Here is a 25,471-nt window from a genome sequence, read left to right as displayed (position 1 = left end):
AAGGAAAATGCTGTTTGTGGTTGGAATGATGAGACGCCTGAGCTCTCCGTGCACTAATGACATGAATGAATTCACAGCTGTGACGCCTGAGAGAGAAACATCAGAGACAATGAAGCACACGAGCAGAACACGCTCTGCCAGAGACAGACGCTGTTACATGTATGACGCTGTGACGCATGTGGACAGAGACAGAGACACATGTGGACAGAGACTCTGTGGACAGAGACTCTGTGGACAGAGACGCATGTGGACAGAGACATGTGGACAGAGACTCGCAGCAGTTACATAAGTACAGATCCCCACAGGATGCAGTTTGTTTGTTCCCACGTTTCAATATTTCATGAGCACAAGGTGAGTGTACGCAGAGAGCGGCACCAGGTTTCCATGGAAATGAGGAGAAATGAAGAAAGAACCAAAACACCACGAGCAACGCTAGAGGCTCCAGAAGGGTTAGTGTCCATAAGAAGACAAGTGTCCATAAGAAGACAAGAACAGGCTAACAACAAGCTAACAACAAGCTAACACAGGCTAAATACAAGCTAAGACAAGCTAACTACAAGCTAAAACAAGCTAACTACAAGCTAACTACAAGCTAACGACAAGCTAACTACACGCTAAGAGAAGCTAACTACAAGCTAAAACAAGCTAACTACAAGCTAACTACAAGCTAAATACAAACTAACTACACGCTAAGAGAAGCTAAATACAAGCTAAATACAAGCTAAAACAAGCTAAATACAAGCTAAAACAAATTAACTACGAGCTAACTACAAGCTAAGACAAGCTAATTACAAATTAAAACAAGCTAAAACAAATTAACTACGAGCTAACTACAAGCTAAGACAAGCTAATTACAAACTAAAACAAGCGAAGACAAATTAACAACAAGCTAACTACAAGCTAAGACAAGCTAACTACAAGGTAAAACAAGCTAACCACAAGCTAACTACAAGCTAGAAGAAGCTAACTACAAGCTAAAACAAGCTAACCACAAGCTAACTACAAGCTAACCACAAGCTAACTACAAGCTAAAAGAAGCTAACTACAGGCTAATCACAAGCTAAAACAAGCTAAGACAAGCTAAAACACGCTATGACAAGCTAGAACAAGCTAACAACAAGCTAACAACAAGCTAACTACAAGCTAGAACAAGCTAACAAAGCATCCAGCTGCAGTTCCTCTAACGTCCACCTGAGGCTGGCTCCAGAAGTGAGTCAGTCTCCATAAGTCCCCATGTCCAAATGTCCAACAGCAGAAATAAACATGTTTACAGCCTGGTACAAAAAACAGTTTTGGTCTCTGTAGCTAATTTCCCCGTTCATGACAACTGTACTGAGGGTGAATTTATATACAACTCACCTGTTCACATTATATTAAGGCTTAAAGTTATGCAGGATTAAGAGCAGGGACGCTTTGATTGACAGGTGGGTGTGGTCACAGATGGCTTATTTGGGCTCAAACTAATCATACTTCCTCCCATTGCTTCATACATTTTAACTGTGTTGCACTTTTATACCCTTGAGTTCCCAATAACAAACAACATGGACACCACTGCCACTACGAATCCACGTGTACGCTCACACACAGAGCCCCAACAGCTAATTGCCACTCAGCTGTGCACATAAATGACATGCTTAACTGCACTTAGGCTTGTTTCAATTCTCTTTCATGCATCCCAACATGCAGCCACGTGACCAACTCGCCTCCAACAACACATCAAGCCTGTGCTTCATACGTTAAGAGGCTTCCACAGAGCTATGAACTACAACCAGTGGTAACATCGTAGTGTAGTAATATTGAATTTTCAAAGATACTGCCAGCACAGAAGAAATACGTTCACGGTGTTTCAGCGTTGTAATTAATCAGGTCAGCTCTCTGGTGGTGTCAGGCCAGATGTCCTTCTACATGGTTGGAGTCTCGTGTATATCATTAAACAAACACACAGTACAGATCACCACAATGTTGTTTGTCTTCTCTGATCTCCAACATAAAGCTCGAGCTGGATGACGAGGTGTGAAACGCTCACAGCGAAAACTGCCGAGATGTTACAGAGCGAGTCGCTTGTACTTCTTCGGTCGACTCTTGCGCTCTTATCGAGTTTTCCTCAATAATTCAGCGCCGACTCTATGTATAGTGGCTCATGAAAAAACAGCCGAGCGTATCAATAATTCACTGGCATCTCATGTAAAAATAGTCAACAACACAACGTGAGATGTGGGAAGCTTTGGAAATGGACGGGAAAGAGAAACGTGGCTGAACAGGACGTCTGTCCATGTTCCAGGAAAGTCATAATGAAGTACGACCAATGTTGGTGTTGCCGGATGTTAACAAGACAAACAGACGTGGCATTTCCATGAAAGTTCGGAGACTTCAGGCTGTTTGAGATCATAGTGCCTCCTCGTCCAGCTCTCCATCTTTCAAGGCAGAGAGAACAGGTAATGCCGGCTCCATACATCCACCCCTCCAATCCCCTCAGCTCCGTGATGGATGGCCTCCCATTACCTCCCACTGGCCTCGCCTGAGGTAATTTCGCTCGTGCTGTGGTTGCTAAAACGACTACACATCCCAACAATCATCATTTGCTTGATGCACATGTAGAATTATGTTTAATTCCTACAGGACAGCGCCGATCAGTCGTAAAAGCTGCTGTCAACTCTCCAGTTTCATCTCATCTGACGATAAAAATCTCCATTTTTCTCTGATAATAACCGTCCAGCCTAAAAGGAAACAGATGCTTTACTGCTTTTAGACGTTTTTACTCATTTACAGCCGCTTGAAAGGTAATAAAAGGTAAAACAGTGTCCTCCATATAGCCACATAAAACAGATACTGTGAGGTCAATAACGAGGTGAGCCCGGCTTATTGAGATTGAGAATATATTCAGGCAGACCCAGACGTCCATAATGTTATTACAGAGAGGAGCACTAAGTCATCACGGCTGACGTTACCTTAAAAAATTAAAAACATACGGGCGAGGCCGACATCGTGCTCAGGCCGCGTCCTTCATCATTTTAATGCAGAAAAGAGTCTGAGGCGGCAAGTTAACGTGACTTTTCAGCCACGTTTGACCAATAAAATTTAAAAATATTAACTAAATGTAGCTGTATCGGTAGCAGTCAGTCAATAAGCAACAAACAGCGTCTTCACTGCAGTAAATAAGCAACAAAAAGTTTATTTTTAAACTGGAAAATGTCCCGCTCGCTACATATCTTGGTCATGATGGTTTATAAAAAGTTGTTTTGTTGTTTGCTGGCAGTTCTGGGCTCAAAGGTTCAGGATCAGTCGGGCTATGACTGTCAAATTTTTCCATTTATTCCCAACTACGACGACAGAGAAGTGTCTGCAGACGGCTTTCCTAACGAGTTCAATCACTGCTGTCAATCCTCGAAAGAACCTCGTCCCTTCAGTGACGCACTTCAGGATGAATCATAGTTTCATAATTTTTGAGAATCTTCTCTGCCAATCAGATGCAGATTAGCAGCTGAAATCAATTTCATCAGTGCGAGTGTGTGTGTGTGTGTGTGTGTACAAACAAAAACAACTAATATGCGAGTGCTGAGAATTGGCAGGGGCGTACGTCCACCGTTTGTCCTTGGGCTTTGATTGATTTGTAGATGCCGTTTCTCATGTTTGGCACGGCGGCGTATCGCCGGGTTTGGAAGGACCCAAGATTCAGTTCCTGACCTCTTCTTCCTGAAGCTGACGTATGATGTTCATTGGAATTCAGAACCACGTCTGACATTGGAAACTTCAGCTCACTTCACTCAGGTCGTGTCACTTCGTTTTTATTCTTTCCGCTCCTGATTTCTCTGAACTAAATGACTCTGAGGTGAAAAACTTCAGTCAGTCACAGATTAAATGAAGCAATGCCGAATCCTGAGTGAGTAACAAGCCAGCTGACTAACACTGATACAGTCCTGCAACATGCAAACGCTCTCAAAACTAATTCCTGGACATTATATGACGTGCATCAACTACGCAAGAGTTTGGATACCGAAGGAAAAATGCGAGAGTCACTGCGGTATCAAGTTAAACGGGTCTAGATCCTCCCAAACTCCATCCGTCCTCTGTGCTCAGGCTGAGATATGAAACATTATATCGTATAACAGGTTTCAAATGAAGTTTTACAGACGGACGTAAGGATTAAACAAAGTGAGGAGCTTCCGTCATCAGAAAGTCCAGCAACAAACTCTCCTGCATCATAATTCATATCTACAGATCTGTCACCGCTGCTCCTCGTGGTCTTGATTTTACCTGATAGGGTTCCTGCCAGCTCTGGACGCAGCCGCACTCAGAGGGCCACAGGTCACAGCTGCCCCCCTTGGCTCTCACTGTCGCCAATCGGCCGGGGCTCCTGGACGCGCTGTCCGAGTGCCAGACCGCCGCCGTACGGCCCCCCTTTCGTGGAAGGGTGGCACCACTGGGGATGGATCCACCGTAATGATACCTCTGGCTCTGGTGATGGTGTTGTTGTTGTTGTTGATGGTGCCAGCTGAAGGAGCATGGCACCTCCTCGCACTCCCCTCGTCCGTCCAGGTCCGCGAAGCAGCTCTGCTGTTTGCTCAGGTAAGCAGTCATGCTGCCACGCTACACCGACCTCTGCTCACTTCAACACTTTGTCTCCGGGTCCTCTTCTCCGGGTTACTCAACAAACACAAGACGCTGCTGCTGCTGCTGCTGCCTGATGGACGAGTCGCTCGCTCGGGCAAAACCAAAGATGAATGAACCGACTGGCTGCTGTAGCTGTACGGGCTACATAGGGTGTGTGTGTGTGTGAGTGTGTCAGAGCTTCTGGAGTGGAAGAACGATAAATGAGAGAGAGAGAGAGAGAGAGAAAGGGGAGGGAGGAAGAGGGAAGAGAGAGATAGAGACGAATAGAGCGAGATACTTGATGAGAGGGAAACTGAGTGAAAGGGAGGGAGGAGAGCTGAGAGAGAGGAGGAGGAGGAGACGAATAAGAGAGAATGATGGGAAGGAAAGAGGCAGATAAGAACAGCAGGAGATGGAGGAAGAGAGAGAGAGAGAGAGAGTTGTCTGCGTTGGCTGCCAGCCCTCTGTCAATAAATGACTCAACTGCCTGACAGCATCCGCACCTCCAGGCAGAAACAATTGATGGTCGTGCTGCTGGGAATTGGAGGCAGTGGGAGCTTGAACTACAAATCCCTGGACTCTGCACGTGAAGGACGAGAAGATGAAGATCCCTCCTCTGAACTTAATGCTGCACAAACACATATATTTATGGTTGTAGTAACAAACCCACAGACCGATCACCAGCTGCCTTCAGCCCTACTGACCTATTTTGCCTCTTTTAGCTTCATTTTCTGTTTTACAGCCTCCGAACGGCAGCGCAAATCTGTTTCCAGTAAAATAAATAATAGTAAATAAAATAAACCCTGACTCCAAATCAATAACAGTATAAAGTATGAACAGTTGTGGATCATCTGCAGACCTGAGGTCGGTTGAATGACACCTCGGTGCTCCAATAATCTCTAACGACATTTACCTGTTAATCCTGCATAACTTTAAGCCTTAATATAATGTGAACAGGTGAGTTGTATATAAATTCACCCTCAGTACAGTTGTCATGAACGGGGAAATTAGCTACAGAGACCAAAACTGTTTTTTGTACCAGGCTGTAAACATGTTTATTTCTGCTGTGAAGTTGGACATTTGGACATGGGGACTTATGGAGACTGACTCACTTCTGGAGCCAGCCTCAAGTGGACGTTAGAGGAACTGCAGGTTGTGTCTACTGGATGCACAATCTACTAGCTACAAAACAAAAAGACTATTTTACGCCACGTTGGATTTCCTCGTCCTTTTCTTTCTGGATCTTCTGTTTCTCCAAGGAAGAGGGTTAAAAGTGCAACCAAACCAATCCCACAAGCCACCGATCCTCACAGTGATCCACACGTAAACTCGCAGCTGAAGAGCAGTGAAATGAAATCAGGCGTCGTTGGAAGCGTTGCTAATCCAGTCAGTCTGATCACAAAGTGCATCTCCACTTCTTCCACGTCCTCGCTCGGATGGAATCAGGTTTTTATTTAAGATGCAAGCAAACGATGTTAAAACACATCCGGCTGCTCCGGCGTCATCCGAGGTGTGAGAACAGGAAATGAGCTGTGCGCTTCACGTCGTCGGAAACACACACACACACACACACACACACACACACACACACACACACACACACACACACACACACGTACAGGCTGTGTGTGTGTGTGTTCTTGTGTGGGGATGATGTCACCATGACAGCCATCCACACTGGAGAGATACCTAAGCTTTTTTTTTTTCCACGGCACACACACACACACACTCAACACTGCCATCACATGGTGTGTTATGTGATGCTTTAGTGTGTGTGTGTGTGTGTGTGTGTGTGTGTGTGTGTGTGTGGGCGTTATCATTACCCATTCCATCTACCAGAGGCGACGACGGCCACAAAACAGCCAGTGATGGAGAATAATACCTCATCAGAGCTGAGTGAGGCAGCAAACATCAGTGGGCAGCATGAGTGTGTGTGTGTGTGTGTGTGTGTGTGTGTGTGTGTGTGTGTGGGCAGGGGGCATGGTTGGTTGGATGGATGGTCAGTTAGGAGAAAGACCTCTCAAGCTTTGTGCCCACATGCCTGATTTCAGTACGACCGGCTCATACGCCCAAACGAAGACGGTCGGCATCGCGAGCTGAGTCACAACCAACTGTCCAGATACGACACGACCTTTTAGATTTCATGTTTACGACATTATCAGACGTTAAAAAGGGAACCTACAGCGTCCGAGGGGCTTCAGAGGCAGAGTGCGGATCCATGACCTTCATTGACATTTATCAGAAACATCCTGAAACAACATTCAGACCTGAAACCTCATCGTCATGCTCCTCTGCTGCCTTCCTGTCTGTCTGTCTGCCTGTCTGTCTGTCTGTCTGTCTGCCTGCTGCATTTGAGGGATTTTGAAGAAACCCTGGAGAGTCTCCAGCGGAAGACGCAGATGGAAATCAAAGCTTGGCCAGAAATGTCATTTTTAAAAATGAAACACAGTTATGGTCGTTTTGTAATGAAGGGAGATTCATTTGAAATGTAAACATGCCAGTTTGATAAATTGATTCCTGGAGTGAAATAGATGATTATATAAATAAGAATTTGAATCACAATCTGGGAGGAAAGACACTTTTTAAAATATTACACGACATGTACACACACAGCTTTTAATCGGGAAGAACGCAGCCAAGTCTGTGCAGACGTTGATACAAGGACAAAGCTGCTTCAATAGATATAAAATAATTAATGCAACTTAAACGCGATAATGCTGGGGAACCTGGACGTGAGCATTTCCTCCTGAAATCATAATCGACTACGCCTGCTGCAGCAGGAATATTTCCTCCGAGCTGGAGGCCAACTTTGAAACGCTCGTGGTGACACATCCGGATGATTAAAGGTTATTTCTAGGAAACATAAAGAAAGATCAGGGTTCGTATGATCGAATCATCTCTTATATTAACTTGCATTAAAGTCTGACGCGCTCTCAGTGACTCATGCAGAAATCTGTTATTGTTCTTTACACTTGTAATCCTCCCCTCTGCACGCACCGAGGCCGTCAGGCGTGTTAGATTATGTTAGAGAGGAACCGCACTAAGTGAGACATGCCGTGAATCTAAGCGACATTTTTAAAAGTTGCTCTTGTTGCTCGTGTCGTGGCTCTGAACAGAGAGCTTATAAAGTAACGACACCGACGCTGAATCACTGTTTTCTGCTCCCTCCCTCTGCCTCTGTGTGCGTCTGATAAAACAGTGCAGCAGATTTACCCCCGACATTATATTTCAGACTGCAGCGGCAGCAATAAATCAGAAGCGGCGGTTATTTGTGTGCTTCAAAATGCGTCCTGTATCTTTACACGGGGGGTTGTATTTTCACACAGGATGCTCCACGGTCCGATCCACTGTGTTATGTGTGTGCGAGCTTCATTGTCAGTCCGCTCGGATACCGTTTGACCTCTGACACAAACGCCGGGATGAGCCAATCAAAATCTGACAGGTCATTTAGTGTGTCGGTGCCACTTGATTGAACAGCTCTCAGCCACTCAGGCCGCTGTCACTAAGGAACACAATCTCCTCCAGGAGAAGAACTGGTGGTCGGGAAAGTTGAATTGCTTTAATGGGCCCATTCTTCTTCTTCGGTCGGTATGTGGCCTGTTTGTCATTCAGGGAGTACGATTAAAACAGTTAGAGCTCCCCTCTCACGTTTACAGGATGTTTTCGATCAGTAAGGACTCGACACTGCACGTGCAGACAGAAACAGTGATGATGTTTCTGGAGCATGTTAAAATGTGATTATTCATGAATCATAACTGGAAGTGGAGCTCGAATCTGACGTAGAAACAAAGACAAGTTCAGCTGCCTCTGAATTTAAGCTGCTTTGAAGAGCTTACTGTCTATTAGCAGCACAGTGATCTGCACAGCCTGTTAATGCAATACATCCACGCTGCCACATGGGGGCACTTACAGTTCACCTTCAAGCTGTGGGCCTGACTAACTCGCAGCACTTCAAGGAGAGTATCCTTGAAGAAAGTCTGCAGCCATCGCAATGTCTTTCCCAGGAGGAGGAGGAGGAGGAGGAGGAGGTGGTGTTGTTTTAGAGATGCAGCAAGCCTAATGCAAACTTACAACACCTGTCGATGTTTGCACCTGTTTGTTCCAGCGAGCAGACACCTCCGACTCAAACGATTCGAGCAGACCGCGCAGAGAGAAGATCAGAAAAACATTTTAGCAAAGTCAAAGCTGTCTCGATGGGCGAGCCATCTGGAGAGCCGGGAGTCGTCCCAAAGGAGAACACCATGCAGGTGTGTGTGTGTGTGTGTGTGTGTGGCTGATTTCTAAAGTGATTTCACTCCCCCTCCATCTCTCTCTGCTTTGGCAGATTCTGCCTTTGTTTGGCACGCTGACAGTGACAGACTGACTGTACCGGGCATTAACCGAGTGAGTGACTCAACTTAACAAACTGACATTTTGCTGCGTTCGACTCTTTCTCTGCATGCTTTGTTTACTTCTGCAGGGACGGGCATCCATGCAGCGGTCATACTTGGTGATATGTGTAATGTATACACAGGTGACAGGAGGATGCATGACATGCCTCTTGGTTTCATATCTACATCTGCCGGTCGTAGTGAAAACATAAATAAAAAGAACCTGTGTTCACTTTTACACTGACTCGACGCTCGCTCGCGTTGTTTTTGCAAAACTGTGAAATGTAGTTCAAAGTAACATAACTGCACACACACACACACACATCAGCTGAGTCATGCTGCATCATCTGATATACACATCCACTGTAACGCAGCCACACACACACACACACTCACACACACGGAGACAACAGGAGATCCCAAAGGCAAAAACAAGTGAACATCTTTGATCAGGCGGCTCGCTGTCACTTCCTGACACACAGCCCTTTAACTCCCGTTTAACTGATCCAATAAGAAGAAGACGGCCACCGGTGCGGTACCGGTGACAGCTCACAGTCACTCCTGGAAGGTTCTGCATTTATGCTCCAGCTCTGACTTATTTTCCTCATCTCTTCATTGCACAGTTTAGCTCCCGGACTCTGATATCATCCATCTCTCCACACCTACAGTTTACTAATAGAAAAAAAGCTCCTCCTGTATTAGAATTACCGGCAGTACAGTCAATCAAGACGAGGCTGGAACGCTGTAATAACTTTGCTCGATGGCCTAATAAATCCTGCTGCTCCACGGCCTGCCTCAGTACATTTAATATCCAGCATTTAATAAAACTATTGACATACACTGAATAACTGAAACTGGACGGAGATCTGAGACATTTACGTGACATTTAAGAGCACGCTCTCCTGCAGCTGCTCCGTAATAAAAGCCTTCCAGGAAAGATAATTAAAGTCACTTTTACAGACGCTGATTGTAGCTCGTCTTAAGTCGATCACGGTTGGGAGTTGACCTAAATATGAACGAAATTTCTGCTGCTGAGGCATTTTTTTAAATGTCATCTGTGAGGAAACAAAAAATATTGAAATGATAACACTGGCAGTCACATATTTATGGACTAACCAGACTAACCAGTTCTCCTCGAGTGGTCATGAAAAAGATTTCTGCCCGGTAACATTGGTTTAAAATATATGTACTGTATGCACTCACAACTGCTAACATCCAAAGACCAAAGCCTGTTTGCACCGAGCAGTGATATTAGTTTCAGAGTTTGAGTTTCCAGAGAAGCCCGTTAAGGTCGAACCAACTCTGATAAAAACCGTCCACTTACTGACAAAAAGCTTTTGTCGTTACAGAGGAAACACGAGTAGCCAGTAGTTTTATCACCACCTGTTTGACAATGACACAGAGCAGTGTGTGAGTATTTGGACAGTGACGCATCTTTTACTCTTTCAGCTCTGTGCTCCGGATCCGAAAAAAGAAACAATGACTTGAACTGGTGAGCTGACTTTCTGATCCTAACATCTCGTCTACATTCCTGCTTTTGTAGGTTGGATATCCTGGAACAGAACACCTCCCCAGACGTTATCCTAACCCTAACCACTCTGTCCCTCTTTGTTTTCCAGCCCCCTTCTCTTCGATGTGGTCACAGCACATTCGGTGTGGGGTTATCTGGTTGCTCGTGATGGCCCGTGCACTGCATCAATGCGATCAATACGCCTGACTCCACGCTCTAGTTTAAGCCAAGTCATTCTTTCACTTCACACGTCTGCATCATGGTTAAAATACTGCACTGTACATCACGAGCCCGAAGAGCCTGAGGCTGTCCAACTGGTCTCATGGCAGAGGTCGTTATGCAATGCAACATTTCACTGTCAGATATGTGGAAGGATGATCACGAATGTCGCCACTGCAACGGGCGGTAACATCGTCCATTGTCACGGTCTTAACGTCTGCTGCACAGATGAATGGACTGACTCACCCGGCTCGACGGTCTCACAGGCTAAAACATCTCCATCTATAATGAACTGTGCTCCAGCATGTGCGGCACCCCGGGGGACATCACAGTCAGTTAGAAAGTCTTATGAAACATATTTTCTTAGAGCTCTAGTTTAGACCCCGGTGCAAAATAGAAGGTACCGAATATAAAGTATTTTTATTATGACGTTAATGACACAGCCCAGAGAGCACACACAGAACAACACAATGGTTGTTTCATGTGACAGATCGCCAGCCGGCTACTCCATTAACTCTAATAGAAAATATCTTCTATCTAATGAAATCCATAAATTTAAAGGGAACCTACATTTCTAATTACGCTGCATAGACGAGATGCAACAGGCTGTGAAGTCAGAGCAGCAACGGGTGGTTTCATTATTCTGCAGCTCGTCGCTCAGCGTGTTTAAACCTAACAATCGTGGCACGGTCATTAACGAGCTATCTTCGTTTAGTCCGGACTTAAATAGCTTCGCCGTGTGAGTCTCCTGCCTCTTGCTCTTTACTTCTTTGTGTGTCTGCGTCGTGTTTGTCTCGATTATCTTTCTCTTGCCCTTGACGTCTTCGAGCAGTGATACCTGCACTGTGCACTGTTATACAAGTCCCGGTCAATCAGTCACATTAATTAGCTACAGGGCTTGAAAGAAGGGGACAATAAAAGCCTGAACAATCTAGTTTATAATCAGTCTCCGAGCTTCCTAACCTGTGGTTCGTCCTCAGTGCTACAGTGTCTCTTCTTCAGCTTCCCTGTCAGGGTTTGTCTCCACTTGCAGACAGTAACTAACGAGGGCCATCTCACTGGACTCAAATTAAGATTGAGCCCCATGCTGAGGCTCCCCAGGTCTGGGGCCCAGCTCCGCAGGACCTCCATGGACAGTCTCTTCTTGAGGGTCCCGAGGCCCGCGGATCGTGGAGGGGACAGGAGGTTCGGGACACTTCCTCCATGAAGAGTGTAGCCCAGGGATGAGTTGTTGATCACGCTGTCCCACCGACGCTTGAAGCTCATCTTGAACCGTTTTTTGTACATCCAGGTTTACCGAGCAGGTCGGACAGCTTCTGTTTTACTGAAGATATCCCAATGAACAAACGAAGAAGTTCAGTAATTTCCCACAACATCTTCAAAAGTAAAATAATCCATGGATCAGCTGTACCTCTAGATACCAGCTTATCCTGTTCTCAAAATCCATGGGCTGGAGTTTGTGTGGATTTCACATCTGCCCCGTTTACAGCTGTGCTTTGGTGTGACACGGAGCATTCTTTACACAGGAGGACTTCAGAACAATGCATGTAGTGTAGCTGCCGAGGACAGATGGGTGATATCGCTCTAGGGGTGGTGTAAGCAAGGGGAAACACTTGCGACACATACTCAATATATCTGATTGGGTGAGAGCTGCAGTGGCTGGGCCACAGACGTGGATCCGATTGGATTAGGCAGGGGAAGAGTGCTGGGTGCTGGAGCCCACTGATATAAATCACATGGAGGCATAATTAATGCCTGAGGGAAGTCAGCTCTGTCAGGAAGCCAAAACTAGATTAGAGACAGATCAATGGAGCACGTCAGGAAAAAGAGGTGGAGCAACAGCGGCCCATGCCAAGCAAACATACACCCATTCAAACACAAACACGCCATAATGAGCCGAAAACCAAATGGAAACAACAACACAGCCGCTGCGGTGGGAGGTAAATCAAATACAGTGCTGAACACTGGCTTGAGGCTAATTGAAATTTCTCAGAATAGAGAAGCTTTAATCTTCTGCCTCTCTCTTTTGTGATTGGAGCAATCAGACGGCAGAGTCTGAGAGAGAGAGATGAGCAGCTTCATCTGCGTCTGTCTCCTTTTCTGCCTTCTCTCAATTTGTTTTCTATTTCATTTGTTCATTTGTCAATGACCTCTTCCCCCGCTCGCAGCCCACGAACATCTCCCTCCCACACAGCGCTCTCCTCTCATGCGTCTTCCTCGTTCGCCTGTTCTTCATGGATCGGGCTGCAGGAAGACGACGTGTTGGAACAGCTCAGGCCTCGGGTCTGCAGGATTAGCCTTCCCTGGTGTGACACTGATAACAACTTGCAGGTACACATAAAACAAGTGAAATGTGGAAACTAAAATATGAAAGATTCAAAGAGAAAAGCCCATCAACACACGGACATGCTTCTCTGTCACTCAGCTCTCCTGATGCCTGATAGCGGCCCTCTGAAAAAAACAAAACAAAAAAAACCCTCCTGGTTCTCATGGTACCGGAGTGCACATCCATTACCCAAAGAGCCGGTTCCCACGCAGCAAATGGCTGCTTTGCTACCAGCGTATCATGAAAGTAACAACCACAGGGGAGTTAAAGAGAGAGAGAGAGCTAAGCCAACAAGAATTATACGTGAAGCAGCAACAAGATAACACACATAACTTATTTTACCTGTTTGAAAATCTCTTAATACACAATATACTTTAACCCAAGAGTTCTCCGACGCTGATGCTGAGAATTCAGATGGAGATTTGTTCCTTCTCGATCATTTGAAAAACTCTGACATCTGCAGCTTTTTAAACGGAGCACTGAAACTGCTGTGAACAAACAGTACAGCTACATGAGAAACAAACTAAAAAAAAAAAGCCCAGTTTAGAAGTAAAAGTCGCAGCGACCCGGTCAGTCCTCCCCGCTGACTTCTCCTCCCGGAGAACTCCTACCGGGCAGCGAGAGCCGGTGAACTCCCGCTGTTTATCTACGGTTATTATGTGATGAAATATCGAGCAACCCCCCAACATGTACTAATGCGGTGGTAGGTTGTGGCTTTGTCGACATATAATCTTCACATTTATGTGGAGAAGTCAGCGCGACCCGGTCAGTGCTTCCTGGAAAACAGCAGCGAGGAGCCGGGTGAGTCCGACACTCAACGTCTCCGTCTCTTTTCTGTACGGCGGGTCAGGGTGGCCTCACAACACAAGTTATAATGATGCATATTTCTGGTTCTTAAACTATCTACGATACAAAGATCGGATTTAAAAATCACAGGTGTCTGGAGGGTTGAAAGGCCGACCTCTTGTTGGACTCTTCACGGTGATGACTGGGTGAGTTTGACTGGAGAAGCTTGAGGAATCTCAGGTGGTGCTGACACTGAATGACCATTCACAGCGAAATCAAACAGTTCAAGCCCCCGACTATACAAGCATTCCAGTTTCTGTTCATCTATTAGATTCTGCCACAGTGCACAGGCGACGTCAGCACTTTGTTTACACAAAGAGTCTTTCTCAGCAGATTACCGGCGCTGCTTGCTCAAAGAATAAGCATACTGTATGAGTGTCTGCAAACCGCAGCTCTCTGCTGTCTTTAACTTTCCTCTCAACACTCGGCCGATGATGCAGCATACGCTGTCTTCAGGCGCTACTTCTTCAAGTCTCAGTGCTGGCTTCTTCTTGACCTTCAAGGACTCTTGCTGTAAACAAAAATGTGTATTTCTAAGTAATACATCTGTAAAAATGTTGACAGTGTTGCATCCATCATCCTGTTACAGAGACTTGAACATGGAATTGGCTTTAAAGGAGCTGGTCCAGATCAATCTCAGTCTGTACATGTCAGTGATGAATCCATGCGTGCCAAAGTCAGTCATGGAGTTCCACAAGGTTCTGTGCTCGGACCACATTCACATTCATACACTGATGTATCATGCAAAGTGCCAACGGTTCATCAGTGAGGAGCTAATTGGAGCTAAATGATGGCGCTGCCTTCAGGAGCAATTTGAGGGTTCAGTATCTCGTCCAAGGACACTTTGACATGCAGACTAGAGGAGCCGGGATCGAACCACTGATTTTCTGGACTACCCGCTTTACCTTCTGAGCCACAGCTGCCCCTTAGGCTCAGGTATGTTCAGACTGGCTTCCCACGATGGCTTGTTGGGTCTCTGTAAATAATATTATGAAGAGTACAGTCTAGACCTGCTCTGTATTGACTTCTGTTATGATCTGGCACATTATAAATAAAACTTGAATTGAATCTCCAGTATTATACAAATCCCTCCTCTGTCATATTCATGTACTACTTTTCTGGCTTATTTATGTGGGCTCAATTTGTAATTACAATATCTCTAACAGCAGACAGCCATTCAACAGCTGTGGGGGTTGCTGTGATCCCAGCTAAGTCCTTTGAAATAAAGCAGAGTTTGCCGTGGACAGCTGTAGAGACAGATTAATTTGGGGTGTTTGGAGAGCATTTGAAGTGCAGAGCCAGGTAGCCCTCGATGGCTCTAACTCGCCCCGTGACAGAATTACAGACTGTTCACACGGTATGAACAGATACAAGGATACATGCACCCGAGGGAGCAACACTTTCTGCCTTTATTGGTCAGTTGATGCAACAAAGTGGACGATCACTGTAAAGACTGATCGAAGCAGGACGTGCACACCTGACTTACAGGTGAGAAACATCGGGAAAGCATCACCTGACAGCTGACTGTGAGCTCGTTGCAGGACGCCCGTCGTTCGGAGCTACAGATATTAAATCACCCTGAGTCACATCATGTGGCTACTCTTTGCTTATTTACTCGTCACCTCAGTGAAGCTGCACACAAAATGATGCATTACCTGATCATGTCAGGCACAAAAAAACTCTGATCCTTTGCTCCATGTCAGCCGGTGACTCATTCCCTACCTCACTAGCACTGCTTTGCTCATCTCACCGGCCATAATATAACCTGATATCTGAGGTCCAATTTTAGATACAAACCCTTCAATGCTCCTTTTTCTCCCCATTGCGTTACCCTTTTGTTACCAAAACCCCGGCACTATATAAATGTGTGCTGACTGCCAGCGTTCTGCTGGGTCTATGTGGGTGACTGCAGACTGATTACATGTGCAGAGATACTGCAAAGAATAAGAAGAACATCTAGATAATGACACAGCAAGACGGCAAACTCTACCCGTTCAAGAATTCTCTACAATCGAAGAGCTCGATTTATTTATTTCTGAGAGAAGCTTTAAATAACATGCCCGTATTATAGAAAATATGGATAAATAAGGAGATTTAAACCACTTACAGAATAGGTTTTTGAAAAAATCTAGCATTAAGAAAAGTTCTTTTCAAATCCGATTTCAAAGCACCGCTGGACTTGTTCTGCTACAGGTGAGGGGTTTAATTGTTACAGGATGATAAATAATGTGAGGGGGAAGAGTAAAAGGAAACTAGAGGAAAAATTACTCTCACGGTGCAGAGGACCGAGCAACAACATCTGATTTCACTGATACGTAAAGGGACCTGAACAGCAGCATTCTTATCTTCTGTTATTTGAATAGTTTGAGATTTGATAGCAGAGCTTTATGCTGATAGGTTGTTGGAAAGACATTGCAAAGACAAGTTGCATGACTTTCAATTTAAAAGAAGTGAACAGAATTCTCAAATGCTCCATGCATAGTCGACTCAGGTCAGAGATCCGATGTGCAAATCCTGGAGCGTGCACATGAAAATGTTGGTTTCAAATATCACACAGCTCCAATTAGTTGCTTCCCGGCTGTGCTGAGGGAAGTCTACACTCATGTGCCACTGTGAGTGCTTCACACACCACGATACCACCGACATGCACATACACCCACAGGTCCGCTGTCAGCGTGCAACCACAGTCCAACCAGGAGGTCATTTACTGAAGACTGACATCCTCAGTAAGAGTGCTACACATGCTGAAGCTCCTTATTTCAACAAGTAGACTCAGAAATCACTGACTGACTGCACGGATGTCATCATGTCTCTGTTCTACAGCTAGTTATCTCACAGAGTTGGAGATGTTGCTGCTCGGGAAGAATAATGTCAGCGAGGTTAAGCATATACATTCCTGCCAGTCCTCTGCTGTTTTGCAGATTCATCATCTCATCACGCATTATGTCCATTACCAGCCCAGTTCAAGTCAAACACAAACACTCAAACCTCCGCCGCATCCCTACATCCGTACGCCACACACACAAACACGTACACAAGCAAACACAAGCATCCGTTGCTAAGCAGCGATGCTGCTTTTTCGTCATGTGAATGTGGCCTTGGCGCACGAGCATCGGGGGGTCACAGATTACTGTAGTGCTACTGTATAATCAAGGAGGATTGATGCTGCAATTATTGGTAAGTTGGTAGATAATGTTTGCGATGACAAAGGCGGAGAGAGGAAAGAGATAAGGAGAGCGAGAATCCTTAAGGTGCCTTTGAGCAAGCATGGTCGTCCTGCAGCCGAATCAAGTGTCCTCCAACAATGAGTACGCTTGTTAGCACCTCTCGCATGTAAATGAGCTCAAACTGAACATATGTGTAGGAGTGAAGCTGCAGGAACAGACTGATCAAGGTTTAACCAAGGCGAGGGCACGTAGTTTGTGTCCACCTGAACTTAACCTCCATAAAATTCACTTCATAACGTCTGCACCTTGTTAATACCTGGATGCATGTCCTGACGGAGAATATCCGAGGATTTAGTTCGGTGACTAAGCCTGGCAGAGAATCAAAGGAGAAAGCCTTTGCACGCTTTGTGAAACTCCCCCAGCAGCCCCCAGAGAGACGGCTGAACTCAACACACCCCACGAAACAAAAACAGAATAAGCTTACACACACCGACATCTTGGAGCCTGACCAGGAGCTGAGTTACAGCTTGTCCTGAGAGTGACACCAGAGGAGAGGGTTCATCCACTTGGGAGTGTGAATGCGCAAAGGAAAATTTCATGGCAATTTGCCCTTTTGATTATGGGATGGCTTTTTTTGCAAAGTTGATATTTTGCCCAGAGGGTACGGTGCTAGAAGAGAACGTGGGGAGCGTCCAAAATGAAAAACAAAAAGGGTTACCCTCTAAGAAGCCTGAATGTGCTCAGTGTATTTCATTAGATCTGAATAATTCTGCAGAGGAAGTGGAAATAAAGGAACGAATGAAATGTGTCAAGTGCAGACCTGACAGGACTAAATGTAGATCAGCAAGTCAGCAAAATATCTGCAGTAAATTTGAAGATTTCCCCGGCAGTCCTTCATCACCAGCCTCAGGCCCTCCAGCCTCATTAAGTGTTTACATTCCACGTCATGTTCGTCGACCCCGGGCAACACGTCTTACTCTTTTCAAAACGAGTGTAAACATGGAGAGAACGAGTATCCATAGGCAACAGAGGAAAGCTCTTGTGTTGTTCTATGTCAGGTTCATCCATCGGACGAGTCCAGCGGGAGAATTTTCTTGTGAGAGCGGCGTCAGAAACTTGGCTGTGCTGAAGGCGGATGACTTAAGAGATGTCGGGTGAAGGGAGCTGGTGCTCGGGGACAGAATGACTCGGATAGGCGATCTGCTGTTGCTTAATGAGTTGACACAGACTGAGCTTCAGAGTTCCCCCTCGACGTAGGCAGGGTCAAAACACAAGATCTGTCTTTGCAGGCAGCAAGGACTGGCTCGTTCACAAATGAAGAAATCGAGGAAAATCAACTAATTCACCCTCAGAGTCAGACGTCAACAACACCATTCATCATCAACAGGTGAAGTAAAGTAGCACCACCTGGTGCAGCACTCTCTTAATCATCATCTTGACTATAAAAAAGCAACAACGTTCACCAAAAATGACTTCATCAAAGGATCCGTGAGCGGAGCTCAAGTGTCTTTCATTACAAATCTGCCATGAAATTGTGGCTGTTTTGTCCAAGCCGAGTAAATCAGCAACGGCACCTACCTTGTCTTTCAGCATTTTGGCTTTCCGGCTGTTCTGTACGAGTCGTCTTCCGAGCTTCTTGGCATACCAAATAGATGCAAACATAACGACAGGTGAAATAATAACGCTCTGTGGTCTGCAGTGACAGCTCCAACGGCTCTTAGCTGCTGCCCATCTGGACTGAGTGCTCCTTATCAGTGGACTGTAGCAGCACAGGCAAGAGCACACAAAAAAAAAAAAAAAAAAAAAAAAAGAAAGAGTGTGGGAGGGAGGAAGGACGGGTTGATACCGAGGGAGGGAGAGCAGCGTCTGCACAGCAAAGTCAGGTCTCTGTCAGCCACAAAAGCATGGGGAGGGAGGGAGGAGGAGAGAGAGGCAGAGGGAGAGAGGTTAGGGGAGAGAAGGGGAGGAGGGACCAGCGCTTTCCACGTGGAAACAGCATCTTCAGCACCAATGAAACCTGCTAAGAGGTTGTCGGCAGCTCCCCGTTTCCAGAGGTGGGGGTGGGAGGGAGTGGGTGATGCTCTGCAGCCACTCATCACCCGAAACGTCACACTTAAAGTTATAAATCTTTAAGATTTTACTCATGACAAACCCCCCATTATACTTATTACGGACACGTTTCCACAGCGCTATTGTCACGGCTGTAATTTGCCTGTCAAACTGCATAATTTCTGCACAGGAGGCGACGCATTCACATCCCGGACGCGATGACACGAATAACAATGCACGCGTTTGATGTGGGAGGGCGACGTTTTGATCACGAGCTCGACGGAACGCCGTGAAAAAAGTCCGCTCACGTTAAAGTGTGAGGCGAGGAACGTTTGTTACTCTGTTACAGCTGCTCACGGTCTGATCTGTGCCACTAAAACACACCTGACAATACCATCAGCGACCACAGGTGTTTCCAGATCAACCAGAACATTTTAGAACGAACTGACAGCTGTAAAAAATAAGAAGCAATACTTCCTTTAATTTAAAGCTGATTTATCCTCATTGCAACAGCAATGTCAGCAACCCAACAGCTCTGTTTCACATTAACAATGCTAAAAAACTGCAGTTCCTCTTGTCGTCCACTTGACGCTGGCTCCAGAAGTGAGTCAGTCTCCATAAGTCTCCATGTTAAAGCAGAAATAAACATGTTTACAGCCTGGTACAGGACTGCCAAGAAGGTGACGGCCAGAGCTACCAAACCTGCGGATGACGTCCTTATTTATACTGAGCGGTTTCATCCTGTCTTATTATTTCAGCATGAGTTACACAATTTATTTAATTACATGTTTCTGGTCGGGAACCAAGCTGTGTTCCAAACACGGCAAAGGGAAAGAAAATTTGGCTTCCCAGTAACTGATGAGATAAATTCAATAATCAATTTCTTTGTTACAGGAAGAAAAAAAAACACACACCCACACTCACAGACATGAGGCTGCTTCCGTAACACAAATTCACATTTCACTCCCTGATGCTTTAGTTCTCAGAATGATCTCTGCTTTCTACGAGGCACAGCGCTCATGCTCACACAGGTCACAGGTTGTTACGAGGCACGGACACAGGACTCGGGAGGTGGGTACAGGAGGTAACCAGACTTTAATCACAGGAAAAGGTTCGGTACCACGGGAGATCCGTCAGGTAAGACGATCCGAAGGGGAGAGGCAAAGGCAGGGTCCAAAAACACAAAACACACAACAAGGAAAACGCTGGAGAGCAGGACACATGGTCACTGACAATCTGGAAACAAAGGGTTTAAATACACAGGTAAAAGGCGGGACTGACTGTGACACAGGTCCAACCTGAACCTCAGACAGTCCAACATGTTGAAGCACAGTATGTATGCTGCATCATTTGTTTCAAAACAAGAGCGACTCCCTCGATTCGTGTTCGAGGGCGGCGACACGAGCGAACAACGAGCAGGAAGAATCCCCGGCATGGAGAGAGTGGATCAGGAGGTAAAGACGTGTTTAATTAATATGCCAGGCACTGACATCACACCTCATAACGAGCCGTATTAACACTCCTGCCCCGTGCATCATCTATCAACTCTGAACCCAGACGTTCTGCGTTTCAGTTCTGGGCTTTAATTCAAAGCTCTCTGATCAATTGGTTGAGTCGCTTCGCACTGAAATAACCACGAGCCAGAAGAACAGAGCGAGGCCCGGTCCCTCCCACATTAGAGCGTGTGTGTGTGTGTGTGTGTGTGTGTGTGTGTTGACAGTGTTTTCCGGACCAGCCTCCTATAATAACACGGCTGCTCCTCCATCACTAAAGAGATGGAGCACTGCGGGCTAATTACCAGGAAAGATGACACCACGCAGCTGAACAATGATAAAATACAGGATGGGGAGGATGACGTGTCTGTGTTTGTCTCTCCTCGCTGGCTCATCCTGTCCTGGTTTGTCCTATAACGGAGCTTTCTGTTTGCAATTACTGCAGATGGCCGCGATCAATAACATCTTATAGTACACGGCTCGTTTGCATATCTTTCATTCCTCCGAGCGAGAAAAAAAAAGCCAGATAGACTGTTCTGAGAGACGAGTGGGCAGTCAGGTGGTCGGTGTTAGCAGCTTCACACAAACCGAGTCATTGTTCCTCCCTGTGAATACAGGTGAGCTTTACTACAGAGCTCCGAGACGATGATAATACAAAACCAAGGCCGAGGCTCAATTACAAAGCGTTCCTCACTCCAACACTCGCGTGTTATTCTAAGAACAAATAGTATCAGATCTATAATTAAACCTCCTGAGCTAATCGTGTCTTTGTGGATATCAAAGCATATTTGAGTTTGTCCGTCCAACATTTACATTTTATACAAAAAAGGGAAAGGTCCAGCTGTAGAGGGGGACAGATGTGTCATGTCCAGATGTTAGTAGTGTTGGAGTCCTGTCGGAAGAGCTGGAGGTCTTCAGGAGGTTTGTGAAGGTAGAGAGGGACGCCCCTGATCTATAGGGTCTGGATTCAGGTGGAGCCAGACGTCGTTCATTGGTAGGTGGGTGCAGAACCGGACACTACTTTGTACTCAGCATTAGAGATTTGAATCTAACGTGGGCTGCTACAGGTCGACAGATGAGCGGGGTGACATGTAGAAGACCAGGTGGGCTGCCACGTTCTGGATCACCTGAAGAGGTTTCACCGTGCAGGCTGGAGGACGGTCAGGAGGACGGTGGAGACGAACACAGCCTGTGTCAGGGGCGTGTTGTCGTTAGCTGGTCATCAGTCATGACCTTTAAGTTTCTCGTTACCCTAATTGGGGCGAGACGTCTGAGAGGTTCAAAGAGTCTTAGACCCAGTCCTGGAGTCTTAAACATATGAAGTATACGTTTCTAAAAGTTGGGGCAGCTTTTTTGTTCCAGACTTTCTGATGAGATTCAACATTTTATCTAAAACGTGGCATTCAGGCAACACCTGGCGGTAAAGAAAATAAATAATGCAAATGATCCTTTGATTAATGCTAATCTCAGACTTCAGTGTACATCTTGGCTGACCTTAGATCGGCGTTCAATCAAGGAGATTGTGCTAATTATTAGAAATGTAAAACGCTGCTGCTGTGGAAAGGTTGTTACATCTGACATTTACTCAAACGTTTGTTAATGATTACGTTCCCTCTGCTTCATTGATTATTTATGATGTGTCTCAAACCTCAGTTTCCAGGCCTGATTTTGTACTTGGTTATTCAAAGTCAGGACATTTGGAAACATCTCAGCATATCAAAAGTATCTTGTGTATCTATATACAGTCCGGTACAGTGCTGTATTTGGATGTGTCTGCCACCGGGAGCTTGGCATGTCAAGGTTGGTTAGTCCAGGGTGGCTGGATCATCGCTAACTGTGCAGGATTGTGATAGGCTGTCAGGCAGGGCTGGAGGAGCCTCGGCCATCTGGAGCGAAGGGTCCCGGTGTCCCCAGGGTCGCACTCAATTTGTGTGCAGAAGGAAACACAACTTTCTGCCCTGGTGTGTGTGTGTGTGTGTGTGTAGTCTGCATGGCGGGGAGGAAAACTCAGCAGGGATGAGGTCGGTCTCGTCAAGCCACCCTTGGCCTCGTGAAGGAGGTCAGAGCCAGCATTTGCATTCTGATCCTCCACAAACAAGAGGCAGGAACACGTTGTTTATCTGATTTTAGATATCGATGCATTACGTGCATCAAAGAGAAACATGCACATGGAAATCCATAAACTACATTTGCATCAGTCTCTGTTGAGACATAAGTCATGAGCGTATGTGCAGATTATTTTGACAAAGCTGGATTCTGTGTTTATAGTTACAGTATCTGTGTCTGTGTAAAGGTAAAAACTTCAAGGTGAGTGCCTCTATGCCTATTCACCCGAGGTCTGACCAGAAAATAACCATTGAGTGATAGACAGTGAGTAAAATAAAGCTTGTTGTGCAGCCGATTACTAAAATACATTCGAGCTGCAGTTAATAAAACTCACGATTATCTTGAAGTGTTTGAGAAGGAGACCCAACAACGTGCTGCTTTGTAAGAACTGCTAATTGGAAATGGCTCATTAAAGCACTTCGACAGTTATGCATGAATGAAAGCTCACTTATGTTCCCACATTAAATATATTTGGATTATCGAAAGGAGTCAGTTTAAATAGATACGTGCGTGAAACTGCTTAAAGTCTCGTCGCAGATGTCGGTGTGGAGGTTCAGTTATTTTTCTTGCCCCTCGCTGGATTTGCCAGCGATTATCTGAATTGCACGTCACTCCGGGAATGACAAAACTCTGCGATGTGAAAACACTGAACGTCTCCGGCTGAAGTGACATACACAGATTAAATGAATCTGTGTCGCAGCAATTATTTTGAATTGGAGGTCCAGAACTTTTCTGATCAGGCTTTGACAACTAAGGTTTATTATTATCATTAAAACATTTTAAAACATTATTCTGATGTTCTTTATGTCTCTTTCTCAGGATAACAGTGAAAAGCAGCAGTTTAACCAGCGAGAACGTGTCACCTCCGTCTGCAAACCCATGTTTAACTTGCCAAACCTTCCTGCAGGATTACAGGAGAGGGACACTAAAGTACACAGTCTGTTTGCGTCTTACATTCGGAGCTTTTTACACCGGTACAGTCATGCAAGAGAGAGTTACAGCAGCTTCCTGTTGTGTATCCTGGATCTTGGCAAAGAGGAAAAGGCCCCTCGCAGACACAAACTGCGGATGAATGCGCGCTGACGTCATGGTCGAGGTATGGGCTTAAAAACATACCCCTGTTTATAACGGTAAGGTGCACTGAGGTAATAAATCATAGTTTGCTTATTTGTGTTATTTCATTTTAGTTTTTCTTCTCCTGCTTTTAAAAATCAGGCCGATCACAACGACTCAGCCATGTTTGCATTAACAGACAGAGACAGAGATGTTACACCAAACCAAGAGCTCCACATTTTTCCCTCGGTTGCATCAACAGATGTCAAGACAGCATCATCCCACGTGAAGAGCTGCGCACAGAGGAGGAGGAGAGGACGAGACACGTGGATGCTGTGTGCGACAGAAGCAGAGAGAGAAAAAGAACCGTACACAAAAGATCAATTAACAGAGGAGCATCAAAAACATGTTCTGAACACGATGTTTGTCAGAGTCGGACGAGGCAGCGCCACAGATTTATACAACCAACATAAAGCTACGAAGGCCACACAAACAAACCAAGTCCACTCACAGAGAGCAGCTCCATACCTCACATCTTTAAGATTATGAATATCATGCTTTGAGTTTTTCTTCCTCTCTCTGCAAAATTACAAAGTCCACGCAGACGGAGTCACTGTCACCCAAAGAAAACGTCGCTGCCTGACGCTGCAGTTTGTGTTCCAGCCTTTTCCTCTGTTGCTTTATCGTCACTGTGTAACACTAGACGGCCGCCTCGACCACCAAACCTCAGTGAACCGACCTCGCCGTCCACCATTTCCCTGCTAGAGCAGACTACAGTGACACAAAGATGTGGAAGGTCAGAGCAAAGCTGAGTTCTCTGTCGCCGGCTGCAAGAAGAAGCAACACGAACATCTTCATCTAAGAGGAGGACTCCAGGAACAGAACCGCTGTGTGTTTGTAAGGGCGGAGGACGATATCCAGCTGCTGATGCAGAAACATGGCTGAACATAATGTATTTCATGAACATTGAAGCATGCAAAGCTATTTGATTAAAGCCTCCAAATAAAAGTATGAACCTGACAATGAGCTGAGAGAGGAGACCACGCTCTCCATTCTCAGTTTATGCCCGAACAAAGGGCAGAATGAATTAGAATTTAATCACTGCGAGGGAGATTACACAGTGTACTGGAACAGGCATCATCACTGAGCAACAGGTCGCCCTTAATCTGATTTTACACCAACAATCTACCGTGCAGACAGACACTGTCTGCTCACGAGCGTCACCAACGTATCATAATAGCATAATCGCATTTCAATCCTGAAATAAATATAATAATATTTCTCTAATCCAGACGAATTGATGAGTCGATTGCAAAACAAAGAAATGAGTAAGTGAAAGCTTTAGAGCCGAAACACACACACACACACACACACACACACACACACACACACACACACACACACACAGCTAGCTGTTGACAGAGATTGACATATTGGACTGGACCATTGACCTTGACTTGCTGAGTGATGCACAATCGGCACGTTAAAGCACACAGACACAGAAACACAGACAGATGCACAGGCCAGTAAATACTAAATATATAAATATATATTCATATGAAAGTTAACAAGGACTTAATTACAGCCAGCACACTGGACGGTGCTGATGCTTGTAGACAGACCTTCATTAAATCACGTCTCCGCTGTGTGACCCTCTTGTAAAGTCATGTTCATGTTAACGAGGCCGCTAATTGATCATAGACGTTATCCTGAACATTCAGACTGTATGATGTGTGTGGACT

At 45.6% G+C, this 25,471-nt stretch overlaps 1 protein-coding gene across 20 annotated transcripts in view; it reads right to left on the bottom strand.

Annotated features, from left to right (window-relative positions):
- Positions 1-25,471, bottom strand: part of dlg2 (discs, large homolog 2 (Drosophila)) — a 138,716-nt gene that overhangs the window by 39,502 nt on the left and 73,743 nt on the right. The window contains exon 1 of one of the 20 annotated variants that reach the window (XM_027273614.1): positions 18,607-18,802. The exons of 18 other annotated variants lie outside the window; for them this stretch is intronic. In XM_027273614.1, the coding sequence (XP_027129415.1) occupies positions 18,607-18,690 (84 nt within the window). In that variant the 5' untranslated portion in view covers positions 18,691-18,802. Of the gene's footprint in view, positions 1-4,254; positions 4,818-18,606; positions 18,803-25,471 lie in introns of those variants that run through there. One more of the 20 variants, XM_027273611.1, reaches the window with a different exon arrangement.

The sequence above is a fragment of the Larimichthys crocea genome, chromosome XXII, assembly GCF_000972845.2.
Source record: "Larimichthys crocea isolate SSNF chromosome XXII, L_crocea_2.0, whole genome shotgun sequence".
NCBI lineage: Eukaryota > Metazoa > Chordata > Actinopteri > Sciaenidae > Larimichthys > Larimichthys crocea.
Note: the sequence above shows the minus strand (reverse complement) of the source record. Positions and strands in the feature narration are given on the sequence as shown.